The sequence below is a fragment of the Phyllobates terribilis genome, unplaced genomic scaffold (assembly GCF_046119375.1).
Source record: "Phyllobates terribilis strain yellow unplaced genomic scaffold, ASM4611937v1 Scaffold_9__5_contigs__length_417890890, whole genome shotgun sequence".
NCBI classification, from domain to species: Eukaryota; Metazoa; Chordata; class Amphibia; order Anura; family Dendrobatidae; genus Phyllobates; species Phyllobates terribilis.
In genome coordinates this window covers 299,132,678-299,146,746 of record NW_027362769.1, presented here as the reverse complement: position 1 = coordinate 299,146,746, position 14,069 = coordinate 299,132,678, and the positions used below count along the sequence as shown (strand labels likewise).

The window sequence follows — 14,069 nt, the reverse complement described above, 5'->3', positions numbered from 1 at the left end:
AGAGGAGACCGAAGAGAAGGGATAGCGAGAACCTGAGGATAAGTGACAGAGTGGCCTTCTGGAAACTGGTCCTAGGAGGGGGACGCCTAGCCCTAGACCTCAAGATTGTAATGCTGAAAGGTAACTGGCTTAAACTGGACTGAGTGATTTGCACAAGTGAAAGGTCCCGACAGGGTGTACCACCGTTGTTGTGGTCGAGAGGCTCAGTGTACTATTTTGCCCACAGATTTTGCATGCCCAATCATCGCTCACTGGTGACTGACAGCACTGGCTTGCCTGAGCTTTCTTTACAGACTGTGCTTGCTCCAGACAAGCCAGTGCTGTCAGTCACCAGGCAAGTACATGCAAAATCAGAGGACAGAACAGTGCACTGAGTCTCTTGACCACGCCATTAGCGAACAGAGTAGTCTAGTTAGCATATTTTGTTTCAACTTTTGCAGAACAGAGGCAGCGATTAGAAAACCAAGGCCATGTTTTCACGTTTAGTATTTGGTCAGTATTTTACATCAGTATTTGTAAGCCAAAATCAGGAGTGGAACAATCAGAGGAAAAGTATAATAGAAACACGTCATCACTTCTGCACTTTTCACCCACTCCTGATTTTGGCTTACAAATACTGATGTAAAATACTGAATGTGTGAATAGTGGCATAACTAGAAGAGTCTGATGGACCCCGATGCAAAATTTGGACCTGAACCCCCCCACCTGCATGTTTGTCAGATCTATGGTCCCTCATAGCGTTCCAGATCCTGTGAAGACATTGGTGTTTGCCCTCTCGTGTAATGTTCCTCATCCTGTGCCCCTTTCCTGTAATAATGTCTCCATCCTGGGTCCCTTTCTGGTATAATGCCCCTCATCCTGGGCCCCTTCTAGTAACCTATGTCCCCCATCCTAGTATAATGTGCACCATTCTGGGCTTCTTCTAGTAATAATGTACCTGTTCTGTGGCTCTCCAACGAATATAAAAGAAAAAATAATAATTTCTACTCCCCTTCCTCCACTACCACGACGTGCGGCGTCCTCTTCCATAGCCGGCGCAAAAGCTGACAGCTGACTTCAGCGTGCAAGCGACTGGCAGCACATGGTATTTTTGCTATGTGCCGCCAGTGAGTTGCATGCTGACGTCAGCTGCTGGCCTCTGATTGGCTGGCAGTGTATATTGCAGTGCAGGGACCTGGCAGGTCTCTGCGCTGCAAGGCATCTCCTTGGACGCACATCCAGCTGTAATAGCTACTGGCATTGACGGGCTCCCTCTGCGACTGCGATTATTAGGCCCTTATGTGTGAACATCACCTAAAGTTGTGAATCTTATAGTAGCTATATGCCCTACAATGCTATTTATTTAGTTTATACTGTCAGTTTGGACTGCCAGACTCCCTTTTAGTTAGTGTTTTAGTTACAGTACCACTCTTCTTTATATTGTGGGTGTTCGCAGTAACATATGTTTTGGGCCTCACATCATCATTTGGACCTGTTAGTTTTAATAGTCGTGAGATTTGGTAGTCCTTTAATATGTAGAAGGTATAATTACAGGAAAGCCTATGGAGCATATTATTTGCGGTCTTGGGGATTTTGTTACTTAGAGGTAAAGTATTTTACATTTCAAATCATAGGCTTGCGTATACTGAAAATTATTTTTGCATGGTACTAAAGACGGTAGGGAAATGCCAGTTACAGTTTTAGCTCTAATTGGCAGAGACTATTTCTTTTTTTCTTTGGTCTGCATATTTAAAGCAACATTAACATTGCTTGGTCATTTTGCTGTATGTAGGTAAACGGAATAAAAGGTACATGCTATTCCAGCATAAAGCAGTGTGTCTGAGGTTTCCTTGTAGTTGCTTAGTCTTATTTGTGTAGTCCTAGTATCTCTAGTGCTGTACAGTATAAATGCATTGATACATTGCCATTCACACACTACAGTAAGGTATGTGAATACAGTCTTAAGGTACGTGCACACGGTCAGTAAACGCTGCGGATTGGACACAGCACAGTTGTACTGCGTGCAATCCTCAGCGTCCAGATGTTACAGCATAGTGGATGGATTTCAAGAAATCCCATGTCCACTATGCGTCTCCGTGCACCTGTGGATCACACTCGGAGACTGATATGAGGGGCGCTTTGGACGCAGCACAAGTATGCTGTGTTCAGAGCGCTGCCAAAAAGGATCGTATGCATATACCCTTAGGCGGTGTTCACATGTGCAGTAATCATTCGTTAGAACGGACCCCGCAGCAATCTGCTTACGAGTTGTGCAGAGACCACTTTTTATTTGTCTAGTAAATATTATTTCAACTTGATCTGTTTTAGTAACAGTGAAGTGTATGGAAAACAGATCCGTTAAATAGTCAGTTTTTCTTCCATTTAAAACTGTTCCAGTAAGCAAAAACGGATCCTTTGCAAATGAAAGAAAACAGATGGCTATTTAATGGATCCGTTTTCCATTGACTTCAATGTTTAAAAAAAAAAAAACAAACAAAAAAAAAAGTTGAAATTTTTTTACATTTTTTTTAGACCGACCATAAAGTCTGCACAACTCTTATCAATGGATCCGTTCTAGCTGATGATGATTGCTGGACATGTGAATATAGCCTTAGAATATAAACTGAATGAAAAAGTAGTGACATGCTGCTTCTCAATGTACCGTAATCCACATCAAAACGACCTAATGTGTATGGGGGACTTTAGCCCCTCTGCAACCCAAATTTAGTTTGACTAAAATCTGCATCTGCATAGTTCCTCAGAAGTGACCAGATGGTCTTTTCTTGAGGATGATGAGGCATATGGTCACCAGAGTTTGGCGAATGAGACTCCAGTGGGAATTTATCACTTTTGTTCTGCATCTAATTTGCTATTTCTTCCTGGGTGACAGGATGTGTTCTAAAATGGCGGCTGTTTGTTTTGGCAAGGAAAATGTTAAACCAGTGCACAAATGATGTATGGCTGCTTAGCAGTGAGCCACATGGCCTCCATGTGCTGCTGATCTGGCTTTCGGTGTGGTATACAGAGATTTTTCCATAAACCGAGCACATCCAGATTGGGGGAGACTTGCAATTCTGAATAGTGACAGTATGTAACGGCAAAGGTCTCCAGATACAGTACAGGTAATGTGTGTGTGTGTGTGTGTGTGTGTGTGTGTGTGTACTAGGGGCAATGTGTATGGCTCGCTACATTATATGGCCGTGTGCATTGGCTCTAAAGCAATTCTTCTCGGGAAATCTTTTAAGCTTGATTTTTAGGATATAAATGTTTTGATGAAATATCAGTAACAATCAAATAAAGTTACTTTCATCTTTGCTTGGAAGCTCCATTAGTAAACTCCTTTCAGAATCCATGGAAAAAAAATTCCATAAAATGACCGACACCATGAATGAAACCTGACAATCCCCATTATAGTAGATAGAGGCTGTTCACACCATTGGAAAAATGTATGAAATCATAGCTGATAAATACTCCAGGTGGTTTGTAAACCAGTCTCCACAGAGCCGGGTCAGAACTTCCAATCACCAGTGGTTTCAAAAAGCTGAGAAGTAAATGTGTTATAGTACGAAGTCTATAGTAACGTGTAAAAGATCCACTAGAACAGTCATGTGCAAAATCTAAGGCCTCATTTTATTTATTTTTATTTATTTTACTCACTTATATAGCGCCATTAATTCCACAGCACTTCAGACATTATGGGCACTGTCCCCATTGGAGCTCACAATCTACATTCCCTGTCAGTATGTCTTTGGAGTGTGGGAGGAAACCGGAGAACATGGAGGAAACCCACACAAACATGGGGAGAACATACAAACTCCTTGCAGATGTTGTTCATAGTGGGATTTGAACCCCGGACCCCATTGATTTTGTGTTGTATCAGTTATTTTCACAGATATAACAAAGTACCTGTTATAAACTGTGGTGCTCTTCACATGTCTGTGTGTTTTCATGGACCGTGTGTCTGTGCAAAACTCAGAGACTTGTCTGTTTTTTTTTTTTTACAGTATCCTGGATGGCAAGGGCCAATAAAAGTATATTGGTCCGTGAAGAACCCTTGCATTTTTGATGCTTTTTTACTTGCGTTTTTTTTTCTTATTCATTTGAAAAATGCTGAAAGAATTGACATGATGCAAACTTGAAGAAAACTCTTTGAGAAATCTCATTCACTTTGTTAGTACTGTAAAATGGTGTTTTTCCATGGGGGGTGGAGGGGAAGTGGCACTAATTCAATGTCTGAACAAGTCCTAAATGCTACCAGGAATCAGATAAAATGCATAGGAGTCCCTGTTCCCCTATACAGTGAGAGCTGATCTCTCTGCTGGTGGGCGGGAATGAGCAGATTTTTCGTCCTTTAACCCCTTCCCGACTTGTTTGCAATAAATAGATTATATATATATTATATCATATCGCTTCGATCGCAAAGGGCTCACACTGAGCGCTGCCACGATCGAGTGCGGGTGTCTGCTCTATGTGAGAGCTAACACTGAGCGCTGCCACGATCGAGTGCGGGTGTCTGCTCTATGTGAGAGCTAACACTGAGCGCTGCCACGATCGAGTGCGGGTGTCTGCTCTATGTGAGAGCTAACACTGAGCGCTGCCACGATCGAGTGTGGGTGTCTGCTCTATGTGAGAGCTAACACTGAGCGCTGCCACGATCGAGTGCGGGTGTCGGCTCTATGTGAGAGCGGACACTGAGCGCTGCCACGATCGAGTGTGGGTGTCTGCTCTATGTGAGAGCTAACACTGAGCGCTGCCACGATCGAGTGCGGGTGTCGGCTCTATGTGAGAGCGGACACTGAGCGCTGCCACGATCGAGTGCGGGTGTCGGCTCTATGTGAGAGCGGACACTGAGCGCTGCCACGATCGAGTGCGGGTGTCTGCTCTATGTGAGAGCTAACGCCCCACAGCAACGCCTACGATCAGTGCTAGCACCGATCAAGGGCGTTTAAACCCTGTGATGCCGCTGTCAATACTGACAGCAACATCGCAGGGCATCACACCATGGAGACCATCAGCACAACGCGATCGCATTGTGTTGTGCTGATGGAAGGAGATGGGTAGCTCACTCCCTGTGCGATGCCCTGCGATGACTCTGTCACAACTGACAGGGGGGCATCACAGGGTTTAAACACCTGCGATCGGTGCTAGCACTGATCATGGGCGTTGCTGAGGGGCATCAGCTCTCACACAGAGGCCATGGGATCCTTCAGGGTCCTGCATGAAGTTGGCCACTCAGCGCCTGCTCAGATCAGTAGCTGAAACGCCTCCTTCCTGCCTGTCAGATGCTGATATAATGCTCTGCAGCGCAGATGCACTTTAGAGTATTAGATCAAGGAAGCAAAAGTTGATGTCCCATAGAGGGACAATGTAATAAAGTAAAAAAAAAAAGTTAATAAAAATAATCACAATAAAGAACAAAAAAAAAAAATTAATCCAATAAATACATTTTTCTGTGTAAAAAAAAACAAAAAAAAACAAACAAATAAATAAATTTTTTTAAAAAAAGAACACATTTGATATCGCCACGTCTAGAATGACCCGATCTATAAAACTGTCCCACTAGTTTACTGAAGGGGTTAACACCATAAAAAATAAATGAAAAACAGGTAAATAAAAAAACAAAACTAGGCTTAATCATACCGCCGAACAAAAAGTGGAATAAAACGCGATCAAAAACACGAGTGTAAATAAAAATGTTATCGCGGAAAAAGTCATCTTGTCCCACAAAAAACAAGCCACCATACAGCTCTGTCCGCAGAAAAATAAAAAAGGGATAGTTCTCAGAATAAAGAAATGCAAAAATAATTAATTTTTCTATAAAATAGTTTTAATTGTGTAAAAGCACCAAATCATAAGTGATACCACATTTATATAGTTTTTTTTATCATACCTATCTGAAGAATAAAGGTACCTTTTCAATTTTACCACACGCGGAACGACATTAAAAAAAAAATCCCCAAAAAACAATTCTTGAATTGCAGATTTTTGTTAATTTTGCTTCCCAAAAAACGAAATAGAAAGCGATCAAAAAATGTCATGTGCCCGAAAATGGTACTAATATAAAAAAAAAAAAAAAAAAAAAAAAAAAAAAAAAGTCAACTCGTCCCGCAAAAAACAAGCCCTTACATGACTGTCGGCCGAAATATGGAAAAATTATAGGTAATGGCGATGTAAAAACTTGTTTTTACAATAAAAAGGTGTCTCTTAATGTGTGACAGCTGCCAAACATAAAAACACAATATAAATCTGGTATCGCTGTAATCTCACTGACCCAAAGAATAAAGTCCCCTAATCACTTATACTGCACGATGAACGACGTAAAAAATAAAGCTAATTCTTCACCTTCTGTTGATTTGGTCATTCGGTCTCCCAAAGATCACAGTAAGGCTCGGCTCACATTTATCCTGCACTCTACGCGGAGCGCTTATACCGGGGTTTCCGTGTAAATCTCTGAAATGCGTGATTCAAACGGAAACCGTGGCGGAAGATTCCCTGTAATGAGGCAGATGGAGGCACTGTGGATGCTGTCTGGCCTATGATCCGGTGGTGTTCGTCTTTTTATTAGGCGTGCATAAAAGTGCTATTGCCCACAGTTTTGTGCACTTCTGAAAAGGACCTGTCACGGGTGTTTCAGAAGTGACAGACAGTAACACTGCAGTTGGTGGTAGGAGATCTCTTCGTTTGGCATTACAGACAACTTCTTAGAAGCTGTCTCTCTAGGACCCAGTGGCTATCCTTCCTCTGGCTAATTATCAACCTGGCCTGGGTGTATAAATACCTGCTGTGTGCAAGAGGGAGGTGCCGGCGATACTCAAATTTACCCCTTGTGAAGGCTCAGAGCAAGTGCATTACTTCTTCCTCTCTGGAGCTGTGAGGATGGGTGTTAATTTCTCTGAAGTCGACTAAAAGCTAAGCTATCTTCCCTTGTCTGTTCCCCCTTTGTTGTCCTTAGCTGTCAGTGGGGATCATCTAGCGCTCATCCCCTTCCTTCCCTAGCCAGGGCCTAATGCCAGGGAAAGACAGGGTGAGGTGTGTGTGGCGATTAGTGAAGAACCAATATAGGGACGTTAGTGGAGGCAGGGTGATTTTAGATTAACCTAGGAGGCCTCCTCGTCCCCCTTTCCCTAGTGTCTGGGCTTCCTTTCCCTCTTCCCTTGGTGTTGCACTAGTCTTTCCCACACCATGCTTGACAGGAGCACACTAAACAGAGGCCTGAGTGAGTCCAGGGTAACTCTGCTGCCTCATTATAGTGAATGGATGCCTAGGGAGTTTCATCTGAATCACATCACTCGGAGATTTAGATGGAAACCCTGATATAAGTGCTCAGCGTGCAGGATAAACGTGATCCCGAATATTATGTAAAATGTTCCCAATAAAAGCTTCAACTCCATTCCCAAAAAGAAAGTCCCTACTCAGGTCTGTCATCTGTTAAAGGAAATATAGGGGGTTTCCACGTTACTGATAGCACAAAGGCTCTGGAAAAAAACGAAATGGCTCTTCGCCCTCCAAAAGAAATCCAGCGAATTCTGCGCTCCCAAATCCAAATGTCCGCCTCCCTTCTGAGCTCCAGTGGGCCTAAACTACTGTTAGTGTCCACATGTTTGGCATTCCTGTAGCGATGAGAGCCTGCCTAATTTACAGGTGCGTGTCTCCAGAAGCACAAACTGGGCACAACGCACTGGTCATTACAATGCACTGATCACTACAAAGGCAGTTTGTAATCTTTACTTAACAACATCCGCTGCTGCTTGTGTATGGAAAACACCCATATAGTCAAAATCGTCGCGACACCTGTAAATAAGTTCACAAAGGGGTATAATTTCCAAAATGTGGTCACTTGATGGGGAATTTTGGTCTTCTAGCACAGGGTTCCCCAACTCCAGTCCTCAAGGCCCACCAACAGGTCATGTTTTCAGGATTTCCTTAGTATTGCACAGGTGATGTAACTATTGCCTGTGCTGATGATGGAATTATCACCTGAGCAATACTAAGGAAATCCTGAAAACATGACCTGTTGGTGGGCCTTGAGGACTGGAGTTGGGGAACCCTGTTCTAGCACATAGGGGCTTAGGGGCTCTGTATATAAAGTCCACAAACTATTCTAGGAAAATCTGTGCTCCAGGAGGCAAAAAGCGCTCTGTCCCTCCCAAGTTTTTCTGTATGGCTAAGCAGTACTGCACAGTGACATATGAGGTATTTCTACATTCAGCAGAAATTGTGGGACAAATTTTGGTTCACTGCCCAATGGTATAAAATGCTGTGACACACCTGTGGTGCCAGTATGATCCCCTAGATGAATTCATTGAGAGGTGTAGTTTGTAAAATGGGGTCACTTATGGGGGGTTCAGCTGATCTGACACCTCAGGGGCGCTACCAATGTCACATGGTACCCTCAAACCAGTCAAGCAAAAGCTGAACTCCAATATGGCGCTTCTTCCCTTCTGAGCTTTGCACTATGCCTCAAAAGTATTTTTGACCACATATGGGGTAATTGAGTACTCTGGAGAAAATGGATCCCACAATTTGTTGTGCAATTTCTCCTGTTACCCTTGTGAAAATGCAAAATATGGGGCTAAAAAATATTTGTGTGTTAAAAATGTTTTTTTTGTTTGTTTTTTCATGGATCAACGTTCTAAACTTCTGTGAAGCACTGGGGGGTTCTAGGTGCTCACTACACATCTATACAAGTTCCCTGAGGGGTCTAGTTTCCAGAATGGTGTCACTTGTAGGGGGTTTTCACTGTTTAGGCACATCAGGGGCTCTGCAAACACAACATGGCGTTCGTTAATTATGCCAGCAAATTTTACTTTCAAAGAGTCAAATGGAGCTCGTTCCCTTCCGAATCCTGATGTGCACCCAAACAGTGGTTTTCCCCCACATATTGGGTATCTGTGTGCTCCAGGAGAAATTGCACAACTAATTTTGGGGTCCATTTTTTTCCTGTAACTGTTGAGAAAGTAGATAAAAATGGGTCTAAAGTGAAATTTTTGTGCAAAAAAAGAGTAAAATTTTTATTTTTTCCTTACACATTTCATTAATTCCTGTGAAGCACCTGAAGGGTAAATAAACTTCTTGAATGCGGATTGGAGCACCTTGAGGGTGTAGTTTTTAGAATGGTGTCACTTTTGGGTGTTTTCTGCCATATAGACCCCTGAAAGTCACTTCAAATGTGATGTGGTCCCTAAAAAAAAAAAAAAAAAAAAAATTGTTGTGAAAATGAGAATTAAAAGTTTGAAAACTGCAAAATTTTCACCAAATTTCCATTTTTTTCATAAATAAATAAACTTAAGTCATATAAAATAAATTTTACCACCATCATGAAATATACTGTCACAAAAAACAATCTCGTAATCAGTGGTATCCGTTGACGCGTTCCAGAGTTATTGCCTCAGAAAATGACAGTGGTCAGAATTAAAAAAAATAAATAAATAAATAAAATAAAAAATTGGACTGGTCAGTAAGGTGAAAACAGGCTTCGGGGTGAAAGGATTAAACCCTCTATTATATGCTGTCCTACGATGATGTGACACGTGAGCTGACGGAGGTGATTGAAATAATAGTTTGGACGTACATCCCAGTTTTAGGATCCCCCTAAAGAAATGTATGAAAAAAATCAATCAACTTTTCTCAATAACATAGGGATATCTGCTGACTGGTAACTTTTAATTATGTTCCCATTTTGGGATCAGTATATCGTGGCACCCTGATCTAATCTAAATGTTCTATGCTTTTATATTTCAGTTATGCTCTTTCTGATGAAGCCTATCGTTCTCTAAGGGACCAAGATAAAGATCAGTGCATTCTCATCACTGGTGAAAGTGGGGCAGGAAAAACAGGTAATCTCCTCCTCCCGGTCATCTTTAACTGCAATGACCTATCGGAAAATATTGGTGGGGACTCTGAGCTGGACCCGGCTGTTTTGCTTTTCAGGGTAACTGAACCTTATCACCAGTAGAAAATAGTGAGGGCAAAGATAACCTTTTAAAGAGAATCTGTCAGTAGAATGAAGGATCATATTAGCATGGAGGTCATAGTAAGCTAAATAAAATTATACCTTGCGTCTTATTGCAGAGAAATTCAGGTTGTTTTTTTAATAGATAAATGAGGTATTTAGATCTATAGGTTGGACACTGATCTTCCAGAGAATCTGCCTCCAGATATTATTTTATATGAAAGGGGGAGTTCCCAGTGTAAGACATGTAATTACTGACAGTCTGCTCTCCTGATCTACATGTCTCACACTGGTAACGCCCCCTCTCATTTACAATAATCTCTTAATCTCTGGAGGCAGATTCTCAGGGAGATCAGTGTCCGGCCCATAGATCTTGATATCTCATTTACATGTAAGACATCTGATTGCAGATATCAAGGTGTCATTTTATTAAACTTTCTATGAACTGCATGTTCATACTTAGGGTGGTTTACTGACAGAAGCCCTTTACATCACACATACTGTTTTAATTTCTTAATTTGCAAATTTACCATTATGGTTGTCAAAGTGTAACTGTCCACATCTAGTTGGAATGTGGCCGTAAGTTTGCATATTGCTCTGTCTTGCCACTGGCACTTGAGAATCCTTGCAATGTGTGCTGCGCTTAATGTGAGGATTTACAAGTCTGCAGTCGCATGAAGTGACTGCAGACTTTTGTGATAAGGCTGGACAAATCCTTGAAAGGAAAATCTGAGAATTGGTTTTCTTTGCTTGTGTTGAACCCTTTTTAAGCTCCCGTTTAATACCTGCTATACAAACATTAGATGGCTAAGGTTAAAGTGAAGTTTACTTGCCTGAGTTGAATATAAGGAAGGTTTCAATATAACTTTGTATAGTTTCCAGCACTCTTAAACCAGAGAATGATGAATATCTGCTATAAGTGAAGAAGTCTAGTAGCAATTAAAAAGTTGATAATTCATTCTATTAGAATGGATATGCAGGAAAGGGGTGTTAATTGGGCATGGATGAATAATCTGCCTTTGCCTTCTAAGGAAGAAAGCCCCAGCAGCTTCATTAGTGGCATCTTTATTTCATTAGCATAATTGAAGCCATGCTGTAAATGGGAGACAGTCATTTCCTGTGGCTGTGGAAAAAGGAGGCTTTCAAAGTTTTATTAAGTTATTATAAATGCAAATGGTTGTGGAATCATTTAGTGATTAAGGTGGTTTCCAGATTGATACTTCTTGTTTCGATGTTAAATCTTATATACCCTATCTTTGGGAAGCACTGTAATTAATTGTTGCATTTATATATTTTAATATTTTTTTACACTGTTTGTTAAGGTTACGTAATCTATATATTATTGATCTTAAATAGCCTTGTCAGACTGTCATACGTGGGCCACACATCTAATGCTTATACATTGATCTATTGCGGCTAAGCCAGTATTTAGAAAACTAAACATGAGGTTCATGGTTTAACATTCTCATCAGACTGTATAAAACCCGCTGCCACATCATGGTGAACCTCTCAGTGGGTCCCTAACTTTAAAGGTGTGGCTCCATACACTGACCACTGCAGGAGCCATAGCGCACCAGCGGAGTGAGCAACCTGATTCCCCACTGCACCCATGCTGCAAGGCAGAGCCCCCATGACTCCAGGCCACGCCACCCTACAAGCACAGCACCACAGCACCACAGCAGCAATGGCCACCACACAGCACCAACACCAAATGAAAGGAGCTAAAAATCTCACCTTTCAGACGTTCGCAGACTGAGCGGAGAGTAAAAATATGCAGCCACCCCTCTTGCAGTCTCCTGCTAATTAAAAACACCTAGGCCAAATGGGAGGAGTGCTGGTCCAAGTAAAACAAAAAAGAGGGGACAGGACACTTAATGTACCGTAGCTGTAGAAAATGACATGGACTGCACATCCAAAACGTAAAGATTGATCTATTGTGACAAACCAAAAAATGACAAAACTGGCCATTAAGTTCCTAGTTCAGCCCCTTTGACATTTGTAGTAATAGTACGTCCCTGTGCCCTGGGCCTATTGGACCAGGGGCGTACTATTACGCATGCTATGATCGCTCCCGCACGCAAGCGGCGCAGGGCGATCACTGCCGGGTGTCAGCTGATTGTTACAGCTGACACCCGATGCTGTGTGCCAGAAGCGGTCCCGCACCGCTCCCAGCACATTAATCCCCGCAATGCTGCATCGAAGTCGATCGCAGCATTGCGGGGACAAGGGGAGATAAGCGCGATACTCACCTCCTCTCCCAGCGTCCAGCGGCGTCTGAGTCCAGTCCTGGATGTTGTCATGATGACCCGATGTCGTCATGACAACATCCGGGTCATCAGGAGGCAGGAAGTTACTTTGGTCATGCGCAGTGCATGACCAAAGTAACCTCCCTGTGTGCAGTGCTGACAGGCTGCATGACATAGGGGGCTGTTGCTCTCTATGCTATACAGCCAATCAGGCTGCAAAAAGTGAAAGTCCCATAGTGGGACATAGTGTAAAAGGTCAGAAAGTGGGGGGAAAAAAAAAAATGAAAAAAATAAATATTATATACCTATCAATAAATATTATGAAAAAAGAAAAAAACAATAATAAAAGTACACATTTGATATCACCGTGTCCGGAACGACCTGACCTATAAAACTATCCAGCTAGTTAACCCCTTTAGTGAACACGGTAAAAAAAAAAAACAAAAAAAAAAAAAACAGTGCTTTATCATACCGCCAAGCAAAAAATGGAATAAAACACGATCAAAATAACTAATATGGATAAAAATGGTACCGCTGAAAACGTCATCTTGTCCTGCAAAAAACAAGTCGCCATACAGCTCCATCAGCCGAAAAATAAAAGTTACAGCTCTCAGAATAAAGCGATGCAAAAAAAATTTTTTTCTATAAAATAGTTTTTATTGTGTAAAAGCGCCAAAACATAAAAAAAAAAGATATAAATATGGTACGGTTGTAAATGTACTGACCCGAAGAATAACGCTGCCTTATCAATTTCACCACACGCGGAACGGCATAAAAAAAACCCCCCAAAAAAAATTCCTGAATTGTTGGTGTTTGTTTATTCTGCCTCCCAAAAATCGAAAGAGATCCAAAAATGTCACGTGTCTAAAAATGATACCAATAAAAACGTCAACTTGTTCCGCAAAAAACAAGCCGTCACATGACTGTCAGGCAAAATATGGAAAAATTATAGCGCTCAAAATGTGGCAATGCAAAAACTAGTTTTTGCAAAAAAAATGCGTCTTTCAGTCTGTGACAGCTGTCAATCATAAAAACCCGATATGCATCTGATATTGCTGTAATTGCATCGACCCGAAGAATAAAGTTGTCAAATCACTTATACTGCACCAGGAACAGCGTAAAAAATAAACTCTAGGGTTAGGGCTGTGGAAGTGGTAGGGATGTACTAAAGTTGGGGTTTTTTCAAGTGTAAAAAAAAAATTATATAGCGACTAGTGTTGAGTGCAAGTTCTCGCGATTTGAGTTTCATTGGGTGATTGGGTATGCACTGAGTATCGTGGGTGCTCGAGTGACATGCTTGAGTCTCCGCCCCATATGCTTTGCAGCCAAAAAACCTTACTGGGATTGCCTGCCATGCACGAGCGATCCCCCGCATGTTTTTTTTTGGGTGTCTAATAACCGTGAAACATGAGGGGCGGGGACTCGAGCACGTCATTTAAGCACCTGCGATACATGGTGCATACCCGTGTACCTGATGCAAACTCAAGTAGTGAGCACTTGCGCTCAAGACCAATGACAATTTATTCAATATGATGTCCTAATGTTATCAAATTCTGTGTCGTACCTCTGGGTTCAAAATGTTTACTATAACCCTTGATAAAATCCTTGAAAGGTGTAGTTTCCAAAATGGGGTCACTTGTGGGGGGGGTTTCCACTATTTAGGCGCTTCAGGGGCTCTCCAAACACGACATGGCGTTCATTCTCAATTCCAGCCAATTTTGCGTACAAAAAGTCAGTGCTCCTTCCCTTCTGAACCCTGCCGTGCGCCCAAACAGTGTATTTTTCCCACATATGGGGTATCGGCGTGCTCAGGAGAAACTGCACAACAAATGGTATGGCACAATTTCTCCTGTTAACCTTATGAAAATGCAAAATTGGGGGCTGAAAAAAAA

General features: G+C 42.0%; 1 protein-coding gene across 5 annotated transcripts in view; it reads left to right on the top strand.

Moving 5' to 3' along the window:
- MYO1B (myosin IB) overlaps positions 1-14,069 on the top strand; it is a 280,385-nt gene that overhangs the window by 116,550 nt on the left and 149,766 nt on the right. For all 5 annotated transcript variants that reach the window (XM_073647879.1, XM_073647883.1, XM_073647882.1 and 2 more), the window contains exon 4: positions 9,721-9,815. In XM_073647879.1, coding sequence (XP_073503980.1) covers positions 9,721-9,815 — 95 coding nt within the window. The remainder of the gene's footprint in view (positions 1-9,720; positions 9,816-14,069) is intronic.